General features: G+C 46.8%; 1 protein-coding gene across 6 annotated transcripts in view; it reads right to left on the reverse strand.

The window, feature by feature from the left end:
* Positions 1 to 12,714, reverse strand: part of TDP1 (tyrosyl-DNA phosphodiesterase 1) — an 84,506-nt gene that overhangs the window by 7,426 nt on the left and 64,366 nt on the right. For 2 of the 6 annotated variants that reach the window (XM_082383698.1, XM_082383701.1), the window contains exons 15-16: positions 7,397 to 7,505; positions 220 to 572 (exon numbers count right to left, since the gene is read on the reverse strand). In XM_082383698.1, the coding sequence (XP_082239824.1) occupies positions 499 to 572; positions 7,397 to 7,505 (183 nt within the window). In that variant the 3' untranslated portion in view covers positions 220 to 498. Of the gene's footprint in view, positions 1 to 219; positions 573 to 1,682; positions 6,182 to 7,396; positions 7,506 to 12,714 lie in introns of those variants that run through there. The other 4 variants (XR_014242226.1, XM_082383699.1, XR_014242227.1 and 1 more) reach the window with 4 other exon arrangements.

Raw genomic sequence — 12,714 nt, forward strand, 5'->3', positions numbered from 1 at the left:
GTCGGGGTAGCCGCACCAGCCGACACACGCCAGACTCCCTCCAGCAACCCCGAGACACACTCAGAAAGCTGAGAGAGGGCTGGGTGAGAGGTCACATTCCTGCTCTGAGAAGTTTCAGCTGGATCCAGAGCACCTTTCCTGACAGAGCACAACCGACACAAGTCAACCTTCAATTCACAAGTGCTGACACCGCCGTGGAAGTCCTCATCACTAGGAAGATCATTTTACACCTATATATTCTTTTAACGTGGTGAAGTTTAATAGTTTTCGTTCCAAAGCATAGAAAAGGGAATTAAGAAAATATATAATTTTTTAAAGTGAGAATGTTAACAACGGCCATTAAAAGGATAACCAACATCTGTGTTTGAAAGCTCGACCTTTGCAAAGAGTTTTGTAGGGGGGCAGATAAAACATTAAGTGAACACCCAGTGCAAACAAGAACATCCAATGTTTGGGGTTCAATGCCTTACACGTCAACTTCACAGTACTTTACTGCTCTCAGGAGGGAACCCACATGTTCCCGTGTGTATCTGGTGCTTTGACATAAGGAATGTTCCAAATCCAGGGCCGATCTGGGGGAAAAAAAATTACGTAAGTATAATACTGATTTAAATAGGATTACAGAAAATTCACCCACCTGACAGGATAAAACTACTCATGGGCCAGAGTCTACAAATCCTGAAGAGTCTTTGCTGAATCAAGCCCCGACGAGAGCCCTTATAGGTAAGAGCTTGTAGTTAAGGTTCATGTTAAGACATGGGTGAGTGAACATGGGAGCAGGCTGAAGCCCGGGGTGAATGCTGGCTTGCCACTTATGTTGACAAGTCACTTCACCTCTCTGAGCCTCAGTTTCCTTATTTGTATCTAAGTCGTGGAGCTGTCAGGAGGATTAAATGAAATAAACCCGTGTAGTGCACAAGACGCAGTGTTCCCTACCGAGAGAATGTAACAAATGAAGGCAGCTCATTTTCTTCTTTTAAGAACCTGGAGAAACCAACAGTGACAATGGGTACAGTCAAAGGCCATTTTTCTGCTCTCAGCAGCTGGTCATGGTCGCACAGAACCAAGAGGCCCAGCGTCACATCCCTGAAATGGTTTTGTTCTGTAACTTAAGGCTAGTGATTGATAAGGCATAAAGGTCTCTGTATAATGACCGTAGACCAACGCTGAGGAAAGCAACATGCCTTGGAATGGTACAACGGAAAGATGACCTAGGTTCAAATCCTGCCTTCATCCTCCTCTGCAGCCTGAGGAAGGCATGTGGATTTTGGCCTCAGGTTCCCTATCTCTGAAATGGGAAGTAATTACATTAGCAACCTCCCAGGATTACTGTGAAGCATGAATGAGAGAACATCTGTGAAAGTTCCTGGCATGCTGTAGGTGCTCAATATGTGTGAACTTTTCTTCCTTTTAACTGATGTTTCACAAATTGAAAAAATTGGAACAAATCTCTTTTACCATACATGGCTACTGCCAGAGTCAAACCATTTCACCAAGAACCATAATAATATGGGTAGGGTGTAGGGACTTCCCTGGTGGCGCAGTGGTTAACAATCCGCCTGTCAATGCAGGGGACACGGGTTCAAGCCCTGGTCCTGGAAGATCCCACATGCCGCGGAGCAACTAAACCCATGCGCCACAACTACTGAGCCTGCGCTCTAGAGCCCACGAGCCACACTACTGAGCCTGCGCTCTAGAGCCCGTGAGCTACAACTACTGAGCCCGTACACCACAACTACTGAAGCCCGAGCACCTAGAGCCCCTGCTCTGCAACAAGAGAAGCCACCGCAAGGAGAAGCCCAAGCACCACAACGAAGAGTAGCCCCTGCTCTCAGCAACTAGAGAAAGCCCACGTGCAGCAACGAAGACCCAATGCAGCCAAAAAGAAATAATTAAAAAAAAATACGGGTAGGGTATAAATACACTGCAAGGATTAAAAATAAACCCCCATATTATTGTCCTGAGAAATATGGAGAGATGGAAGGGTTGCGTGCTTATAGTAAACTGGCCACTTGGCAGGTCAGCTGAGATGGACCATCCCACTGCAGCAGCTGCTCGCCGGCCCCGCCAGCAGCCCCTGGGGGAGGCTTTCTCCTTTTCCTGAACAGAGGCAGATGGTAGCTTGGAGGCCGAGCTGGCAAACAGTGGTATCTGCTGCTCCTCCCGCCCAGCCTCGCTGTTTGTTCTGAATAATCACAGGGCGAGTATGCAAATGGCAGCTCCCAGCAGGAAGTGCAGGAAAAGAATGCCAAAGATGGCAACAAGTTATCAGAACCCTGTTCTCTCCCCCTTTGGCCTTGAGATGGTTTGAAAGCATGAAACCACACTTTCTGGTAATTAAGTTTCTTAAGAGGTAAGGGGCTAGCAGGGCTGGAGACTTGACTCCCTGGCTACTCACTGGCCTTAAGAAAGCACCCGCTCTCTTCCACTGGAAACACCATCTTCTGCGGCTGGACTTCCCTTTATTTACCCCTTTCCCTGCAAATTGCTCTGTTGGGCAATGTCTGCTCTGCTTCATCCCCCAGGCAGAAGACCCCCCCAATCCTTGCTATATGAATAGCCATTAGAGAGATTCTTCACCAGTGCAGATCTGTGATACAGGCATTTGCCAGTGAGGCTGTAACTTAAAGACCACCACTGCATTTACAGTGGACCCTTGAACAACTTGGGTTTGAACTGTGAGGGTCCACTTATATGCGATTTTTTTCAATAAATACACACTACACGATCAGTGGTTGGTTGAATCGGGATGTGGAACTGCAGATACGGATGGCTCACTATGGGGCTTGAGCATCTGTGGATTCTGGGATCCAAGGTGGGTCCTCAACCAATCCCTGGCAGATACCAAGGGATGACTGTATTCCTTTCCCTCAAATTTAGCCAACGATGACCAAGCGAGGACCTGGAAACCACGCTCCTGGCAAATCCCCCCAAGGCTCTGCTTTATAAATGAGCAAATGTCTGCACCTCCCGGGCAGAGCCTTCCCATGCCAGCGGCAAGGCCTTCCACTACCGTGGGGGAAGGCCACAAAAAGGGCCAAGAGGAAGGTGAAAAGAGGGGGATTATGATTCTGTTGTGTCTTTTTACCCATTACTACTGGAAATCAGCCATTACCACTCACTGGCTCAGATGAAGGCCTGTTTCAGGCAATCCTCCTAAACTGTCCCATGAGAGAACAACTTGCCTCATGATACAGTCACACGTGTATATGTAATACTTGGTAGTGCTGGTTAGATGCCTGGTACTCCGCTAGACAAACACAAAGGCCTCTCAAGTTTGTGGTCCAGGGCGCAGGCAGACAAGCAGGCGCGCCCTGCTGCTGGGAAGCTGAACCCCACTGTGTCTGTGCAGCAGTTCCCTGACTGGGCTGATGTGGGAATTGCCGGAACATTTTTCTGGGACCCCACCCCTGGAGAGCTCGTTTCAGTAGGTCTGGGCTGGGGCCTGGCAATGTGCACCTTCGTCAAGTTCTAAAGGTGATCTTCACAGAATCTGTTCGGGATCTGAGGCTAAAGGGGATGAAAAACGTCTTTTTTTTTTTTCTGGAATACGATGAAAGGATTTAAAACAGGAGAGGGAACGATCAGATGAGCCTGGCAGCAGCGTGGAGGACGGCATCCGGGGGAGGAGCGCAGAACCAGGGAAATGAAAGCGCAGCACAGTCTGGGTGAGAGTCCGGCTGAGGCCTGTGTTAGGGCCACGGTGGGGGAGGACGAAGGACAACCTGGGGGGCGTGGTTCCCTCTGTGTGTTCCTGTGGTCAGGGACTGCATGCTACAGTGTGTGATTTACAATGTTAGTGATTTTGCTTTGCGAAAGTTTTCTTTTAAAAACACAGTTCCTGCTAGTAAAATGGGTTTGGGTAAGTGTAACTTTTCATGGGAAGAGAAATATAAACTCAAGGAGGGCAAGGATTTGTGTCTGTCTTGTTCACTGATCTATTCCAGGCACCTAGCTGGTGTCTGTGCACAGCAGGTTCTCAATGATACGCCTGTGGGGAGAGAGAATAAGCAGCAAGCACAAAGCAGGTGCCCCTGTAGCTGAGTCTTCGTTTTTGTTTTATTTGATCAGTTTCTTGGTGTCAGGATGTCTGGTGGTCTCTTGTATCCAACTGTGATTTGTTCACATTAGTATATTTCTTTGCTAAGCTTTTCTTATAGTCTCTTGACTTAAAAAATACTGAACGAGATCTTATATATGTTAGAGTGGCTTGAAAATCACTTATTCAAATGCAGTGCTTTTTTTTTTTTAAATTTATTTATTTTTGGCTACGTTGGGTCTTCATTGCTGTGCACGGGCTTTCTCTAGTTGCAGTGAGCGGGGGCTACTCTTCGTTGCGGTGCACAGGCTTCTCATTGTGGTGGCTTCTCTTGTTGCAGAGCACGGGCTCTAGGCGCCCTGGCTTCAGGAGTTGTGGCTCACAGGCTCAGTAGTTGTGGTGCATGGGCTTAGTTGCTCTGCGGCATGTGGGATCTTTCCAGACCAGGGCTCAAACCCGTGTCCCCTGCACTGGTAGGCGGATTCTTAACCACTGCACCACCAGGAAAGCACCAAATGCAGTGCTTTTGAAGTGTTCTTAACCACTCAACTTTTCCAAACACTGGTAAGATGCCTTTTTTTTTTTTTTTTTTTAACATTTATCTATTTTTGGCTGTGTTGGGTCTTCATTGCTGCACACTGGCTTTATCTAGTTGCGGCGAGCGGGGGCTACTCTTTGTTGCGGTGTGCGGGCTTCTCACTGCGGTGGCTTCTCTTGTTGTGTAGCAAAGGCTCTAGGCACGCGGGCTTCAGTAGTTATGGCTTGGGGGCTCTAGAGCACAGGCTCAGTAGTTGTGGCACATGGGCTTAGCTGCTCCGCAGCATGTGGGATCTTCCCGGACCAGGGATTGAACCTGTGTCCCCTTTAGTGGCAGGCGGATTCTTAACCACTGCATCACCAGGGAAGCCCAAGATACCTTTTTAAGGTGCACGTGACTCCCCCGAATGTTGGCTTTACAGGAAATGGTGATATCTGAATCCCTGGCATTATTCTACATGCTAGTAAAGCAGTGTGGAAGGTAAAATAGTACTGATAAAAAAATTAAAATGTTCCAGTCTCTCTCGCATATGTCTTTCAAAGGAAATGCGTAAAAAATAGAAAACTCAGTTAAACAATGGAAAACTTCTGCTTGCTGGTCAAATAAAAGGATTACCATTTTCATTACATGGTCTAAGACATTACCTAGTTGTAACTTTTAAGATCTTGGGAATGCTTTTTCTAGTGGAACTGAGGGAACCTCAGGATATTTTTAAGGCTCCTCTACCTCTTCCATTCTTGCTTTTACAGTCCTTTGGAGATTAGGATTAGAGGGGGTGAAATTCCAGCCAAGGTTCCAGGCTGTGGGTGGGAGGTACAATGCCTGAGGCCAGACCGCAGGAGGCTAAGCCTAAATAAGGCTGTCACAGTTAGTCCTTCCCACCTCCAACCTGTTTATTCTGGAGCACTCAGGTTGGGGGTAGGGGTGAGGGACATGAAGAGCAGAGAAAGGGAGAAAAGACAGAGGTGCAGCGCAAAGCCTGAAGGGGGGAAGGTCACTGGGTCATGTCCTGGGCTAGGGACTATCCTGCATAAGCCTCAGCCTCTTCTGAATGTCAGCTCATCAGGGGGAGGGGGAGGGATGGCCATCAATCCACTGTTGTAACTGAACTGGACATTTTAAATAACAGAAACAATGGCTAACAGTAATCAGCTGCTAACTCTGAGCTGGACACTGGGTTAGATGCTTTCTAGACCATATCTCAGTCACTCTTCAACAGTGAGCTATGCACTCTCATGTTCTCATTTTGCAGAGACACTAAGGCCTAGAGAATGCAAACCACTGCCCAAGGTCACTTAATAAGTTGTCAGGCTGGCACATAAACACGGCCTGGATCTAAAGCATCTGTGGGTTAGAGGGTGGGGAGGAGTGGTCACGGATTTCTTGAAATTCTGGTAAAACCTCTTGCTAGTGAAAAATGAACGTGTGTGAATTTACAACACATTTAGAGGACTCGACACATTTAGAGGACTCAGAAAAATGCACACGGCTTGGAAGGAAGGGAACAAGAATACCTTCCGAAACAGTATCCACACGATTGATCAGAGAGAGATGAAGTCACCTGGGCGAGGCAGGATGAACTCTGTCAGATGTGCCAATACAATCTGAGAAATGGGTCCATCAGAAGGGCAGGTTTGGTTCATCACGAAAGCCAAAAGGGCGAGTGAGGGCGGGGAGGTAGCTAGAACCCAACCAGCATTGCTCAGGGAAGGAAGGGACCCACTGGGGCAAGGCTGACTCCGTTAGGGAGTCCGAGAGTTTGTATTAATGGGGTGGCATCATCAAAACTTACCAATCAAAAACCAAATTTTCCCTGTTCACATTCAGCCTTCACTCAAAAACCATAGATTACAATCTGGCTACCTGTGCAGGCCTCTACCCTCCAGGGGAAAATACACCAGCCACAGTGATATAAGAATCTGCCATTTTAAATTAATAAGCTTGTCCCCATTACGCATCTCCTCTGGGGTGAGCTTGGTGAAGTGTGAACTCACCCCAAAGACAGATTTTCTGGGGCTGAGAAGAGTAGCCCTGAGGCTAGCGGGGCTGGGCCAGAGCTGGGATGAGGTGGTGCCGCCGTCCCAGCCAGCCTTCCTCCAAAAAGCGCTGGGAACCTGGACCAATACTCCACTGGCTATCTCTTGCGAAAAATACCTGGTCACTGTCCTTGAAGTCCTCACCTAGTGCAGCAGTTCTCAGAGTGTGTGGCCTGGGGACCTACTTTTTAAGGGGGTTGGGGAGGGGGAAATACCTTTAAACTCAAAATTACTGTCAGCGTAACATTAAGCCATTATTTGTCACTTTCACATGAGTGTACAGATGCTACACGACCTGTGTGATAACACAACAGAGCAGCTGTGAGAATCCGGCTGTTAACCCAGATAATAAAGGGGTTTGCAAAAAAGGTAAACAATGCCATCTTCCAAACTAACTTGTTTTTGGGAATAGTCATTTTATATATTTTTAAATATACAAATGGGTTTATTAGTATTTTAAAATAAGTTAATAAATATTTTAAAATTTACTGGTTTTAATTGCTGATATGATTCATATCAATAGCTATAAAAGCCCACGTAAACAAAAGCCCTTTGAGGTCCTCAGTAATAAAATGTAGAGGGGTTCTGAGACCAACCAGTTTGAGAACTGCGGCTCTGGTGGCCACACACGGGGCAGCAAGGGAGCCTCTGCAAAAACCTGCGCTTCCAGGGCCACCCACGAGCCAGGCTCCCAGGGAGAGCCCAACCCAATGGCTTTCCCTGGGCTCTGTTTGTTTCTGCTCTGGTACACACACCCAAGGTTTTCTTTCACCAGTGTCTCACCTTTACTTCCATATAGTTCTGGAGGCAGGTCATACGGCACAGGAAAGGAGGCCGTTGGCTCCTGGCTCCTTGAGAAGAATTTCTGTTTCACTCTGAAACTGTCCAGGCCCTGCAGACACACAGAATCTATAATTGCATCTCATTTTCTGGAAAAAGATATCAAGAAGCAATTATATTTTTAGGATACTCAGAACAAAATTCAGAGCTATTTTTGTTATTTCAGTGCTATTTTTGATATTCAGTAGGTCAAATATATTTACAACACTCCCCCAAATATTCTTTCCTAAAAATAAGAGAGGTCCAAATGTCAGAAAATAAACTATAGCAAAGTTTGCAAAAGTCTAATAAAGGACACAAAGACATAAGAGAAAAACAATTTTGGATGTTACAGCCCATTTCCACTAACCTTTGTGTACAGCAGCAGGGAGTGTGTAGAAGACACTGTGTAAAAATACCTCTGAATACTTTCGATATTGCTATCTATAGTAATGGGCTGCTCACTCTGGTGAAGAATGAAAGTTGCTTTCCTGTATCATGAAAGTGTCCAATACGATGGGATAGGAATATAAAAGTGAGAACTCTTCAAGACCCATCAAAATGGAAGGTGCATCCCAAGAACTCGAGAATAGGCTACTATTAACTCTGGATCTGAATGAGGGTGCAACTATAGGTGCCACACCCAGGCCGATGTACACACTGCACTGCCTCCTCACACAGGGCCTGCCCGGTAGTGGGGGTGCCTACTACATCGGCTTTGCCCTCCCCAGGCCTCCCCGCATCGATCATCTCCTGGCCCCCTTCCCGGATGATCCTGGCGTTCTGTTTTTGCCTCATTCCTCTGGCCACCCATCCACGCACAGATCCACCCTTCTCATCCTAAATACCCACATATCAAACAGTGCTAACGTCTATGAACCCATATAAAGAGCTACAACTACAGTTCTTCGGAAGATGAGCTAAGTGTCAGGGCTGTGTGGACCTGGGCTTTGGGCAACCTGAGTTGAGTCTCTGTGCTGGTATTTACGGGCTGTGTGAATGGCTCACATTTGCATTCATTCATCCCACACATTATTTCTTGGGTCCCTCTTCTGTGTCAGGCATGGGTGCCGGGCACTGAGTGCACCGGAGTCACAACAATTATCATGATCCCTGTTCTCGTGGCATGTACAGTCTAGTAGGGAGACATTAAACAAATGCATTTATAGAAGTAAAATAAATAACTACAATTTTTGATAAGCGCTATGAGAGAAACAGAGGAGTCCTAGAAGAGAGAATAGTAGGCCTGTTTTAGATTTGGGGGTGAGGGGGTGCTCAGCAGAAGCCTCCCTAAAAAAGTGACATTTTAATTAAACTCTGAAAAGTGAATAGTGTTTGGTTAGTTGAGAGTGGAAATAATAATGTTCCAGGGACTTCCCTGGTGGTCCAGTGGGTAAGACTCCTCACTCCCAATGCAGGGGGCCCGGGTTCGATCCTGGGTCGGGGAACTAGATCCCGCATGCTGCAACTAAGAGTTTGCATGCCGCAACTAAGAACTCCACATGCTGCAACGAAGATCCCGCATGCCGCAATGAAGACCTGGTGCAGCCAAATTAAAAAAAAAAAAAAAAAAGTTCCAGGAGGAGGGAACAGCATCCGCAATGGCCCAGAGATGGCAAAGAGCTTGCGTATGCTAGGAACTAAAAAAGATGGTCAGTGGGACACTTGGCCACTTATTCACTAGGCCTCAATTTCCTCATTTGTAAAATTGGAATAATAACTTTCTGGATGTTACCATACTAACGTTTCTTACTTCAACACCTAGCACAAGTCTTGGTGCATAGCTGGTCAAGCCATGTTGAGCTGCAAAAATGGGATTAAAGTACCTTCCCTGCTTACTTTATAGGCGTCTGCACAGAAGCAAATGCAACAAGATGCACAAAAGTGCTTTGTGCCAGTGAAGACCTGCAGGAAGGTAGGGGTGACAGCACCAACCAAGATGGTAGTTAGTAACTCCGTGAAAGGCAACACGTGACAGACGCCGAGCACAAACTCTAGGCAGAAAGGGAAGAAATGACCTCTTGCCAGTGGCAGGTTAAGAAAAGGGTCTGTAGAAAGTGTTTTCGCTGGGCCTTGAAAAATTGATGTAATTTTGATAGACGAGAGCTGGCAGGGAAGAGCATCAGGGGGAGACCGGCATGACCAAAGGCGGAGCTGGAAAAGCACAGAGCTGGCATTTCAGGGGGACAGTGAGTGAAGCAATGCCCCGGAGGAGAGCCTGGGACACTGGAGAAGAAATGCAGAGCCAGGCTGCAGAGGGTTTTTTTTTTTTTTAAACATCTTTATTGAAGTATAATTGCCTTACAATGGTGTGTTAGCTTCTGCTTTATAACAAAGTGAATCAGTTATACATATACAATATGTTCCCATTTCTCTTCCCTCTTGCATCTCCCTCCCTCCCACCCTCCCCATCCCACCCCTCTAGGTGGTCACAAAGCACCGAGCTGATCTCCCTGTGCTATGCGGCTGCTTCCCACTAGTTATCTATTTTACATTTGGTAGTGTATATATGTCCATGACACTCTCTTACCCTGTCACATCTGACCCCACCCCCTCCCCATATCCTCAAGTCCATTCTCTAGTAGGTCTGTGTCTTTATTCCCGTCTTGCCACTAGGTTCTTCATGGCCTTTTTTTTTTTTTTTCCCCCCTTAGATTCCGTATATATGTGTTAGCATACTGTAGTTGGTGGGAATGTAAATTGATACAGCCACTATGGAGAACAGTATGGAGGTTCCTTAAAAAACTACAAATAGAACTACCATACGACCCAGCAATTCCAATACTGGGCATATACCCTGAGAAAACCATAGGTCAAAAAGAGTCATGTACCAAAATGTTCATTGCAGCTCTATTTACAATAGCCAGGACGTGGAAGCAACCTAAATGTCCATCGACAGATGAATGGATAAAGAAGATGTGGCACATATATACAATGGAATATTACTCAGCCATAAAAAGAAATGAAATGGAGGTATTTGTAATGAGGTGGATGGAGTTAGAGTCTGTCATACAGAGTGAAGTAAGTCAGAAAGAGAAAAACAAATGCAGAGGGTTTTGAAGGAAGCAGCTTTGGACATCTGAGGCTTCTACCTGTTTATCTGGGCCCAACTCCTGGCCATAGTGACTCGGGATGGGCAAGCGGCCTGAGTCAGAGGTGCTGGGGAAGAGATCATCTTTCTCTGGGGAGCTCACCTGGCCAGGTGAGAGCCCTGAGCTGCTGGGGGGCGTCTCATGTCCTTCAAACAGAAGTGGGTGTTAGAAGAACTGAACACTGATGACATGGCCGACGCCCCTGGATTTAGCCCTGCCTGAAGCAAGTTTGAGCTGGTTATCCTTCACTTATAACCCAGGGTGTCACAGGACCCCGTTTAGAGTGTGGTCTTTACTGTGATATACAGTGAGGAGTTGCAGGGTTTTTGGTTTTTAAAAAAATTTTTATTTATTTATTTTTGGCTGTGTTGGGTTTTCGTTGCTGTGTGCGGGCTTTCTCTAGTTGTGGCGAGCGGGGGCTGCTCTTTGTTGCGGCGTGCGGGCTTCTCATTGCGGTGGCCTCTCCTGTTGTGGAGCACGGGCTCTAGGTGCGCCTGCTCAGTAGCTGTGGCTCGCAGGCTCTAGAGCACAGGCTCGGTAGTTGTGGCACACGGGCCTAGTTGCTCAGCAGCATGTGGGATCTTCCCGGACCAGGGCTCGAACCCGTGTCCCCTGCACTGGCAGGTGGAGTCTTAACCACTGTGCCACCAGGGAAGTCCCGAGTTGCAGGGTTCTGAACAGAGAAGTTCCAGTGTAAAGGTGGAATGGCACAGACGGGAGAATGGATCAGACTGGGAATTGCTAGAGCCCCAAGACCAAGAGCTATTACAACAGGAATGCCAGACGGATTAGAGATGGTAATGGGGATCCAAGTGTAAGTATCATCACAACAAACAATGAGATAAAAGTGAGGTGAATTTGGATGAGAAACAGAAAGACAGAAATGGATCTGAAAGAGGCTGAGGGAAAACGTAGTAAAAATCAGAGCCAAAAAAAAGAAAGAAAGTGGGGGACTTCCCTGGTGGTCCAGTGGTTAAGACTCCACGCTTCCACTGCAGGGGGCATGGGTTCGATCTCTGCTCTCAGGGAACTAAGATCTTGTATGCTGCATGGAGTGGCCAAAAAAAAAAAAAAAAAAAAAAAAAAAGAATTCGTGCCTGGGCAGATGGGATCGGCTGGGATGACCGGATGCGGATGGGCGAGTGGCAGCAGTGGAATGCCAGGATGTGGCTCTATTCGCTGAGTCAAAGAACACGAGAGGTTACAAAGAAACACCACCTGAAATGGTGTTGCCCAGCTGTGGCCTCCTGGGAAACCCTGAGAGCCCTGAACCCACGCGCTGGGCCCAAGGCAGGCTGTCAGAGGTGGTGCGGGGAGCACGAGGGGGGGTTAATGTGGCGGCTCTTGTCAATTGTACTAGTTCTTCCAGCCAGAGCCGTCTTTGGCAACAGAGGGACAATAAAATAGTTTAACCAGAATGGAGAAAAGAGAAAGTAGAGACTTGAAGACTGAAAAGTTCTTGGGGATTTAGTGGCAGCATTTTTGACTCCGATTATAGGAAAGAGAACGCGCCATCTGGGGAGCAAGTGAACCTGGCGCTGAGCAGGGGCTGAGCTGGCTCTCAGCCCTGGGACAAGGGCAGGGATGCTCAGGGTACCTTCCTCTGGAGGGAGGAGTTCAGGACATCGATCCATGATTCTGAGACGGTTTGTGCATTATTCCCAGAGGTAGGAGGCGTTCTAGACACAAAGTGCTGGGCAGCCTAGTGGGCGCCTGACAAAGTACGTACTCAGTAAACACCAAAATGCACCGAGTTCAAAGACAGAAAATTTCTATCTCCCTGAAATACAGATGCCTGAGGGTGTGGAATACAGCTGCTGGTCTTTGAAATCATTACATGATCTTTCCTATATTGAGATTTTTCTGAACCTAAATGCATTAGTCTAATCTAAAAGTTAAATACACCTAAATTAAAGGGACAACTCAAAAAACACAATAAAACTGATAAATTGATGTTAGACGTTAAAAGAATAAAGTCTTCAATTAAACATTTATTAAGCACCTACTATGTAGCAACAACAGCCAAGTGCTGGGTACACAGTCAAATGTACCTTGACATTAACCCCCAAAGCCCTTCCAAGTGTTCCTAATCAAAGGGAAAGCTACTGACTCCATGCTCTATGGCAAGTTAGGTTAAGTTCAAAATGATGTGTTTATAGATTCATTCATTTAAAAGCAGCAGAAAAAAAT

This window comes from Balaenoptera borealis, assembly GCF_965194805.1.
Source record: "Balaenoptera borealis genome assembly, chromosome: 3".
In the NCBI taxonomy this organism is placed as follows: domain Eukaryota; kingdom Metazoa; phylum Chordata; class Mammalia; order Artiodactyla; family Balaenopteridae; genus Balaenoptera; species Balaenoptera borealis.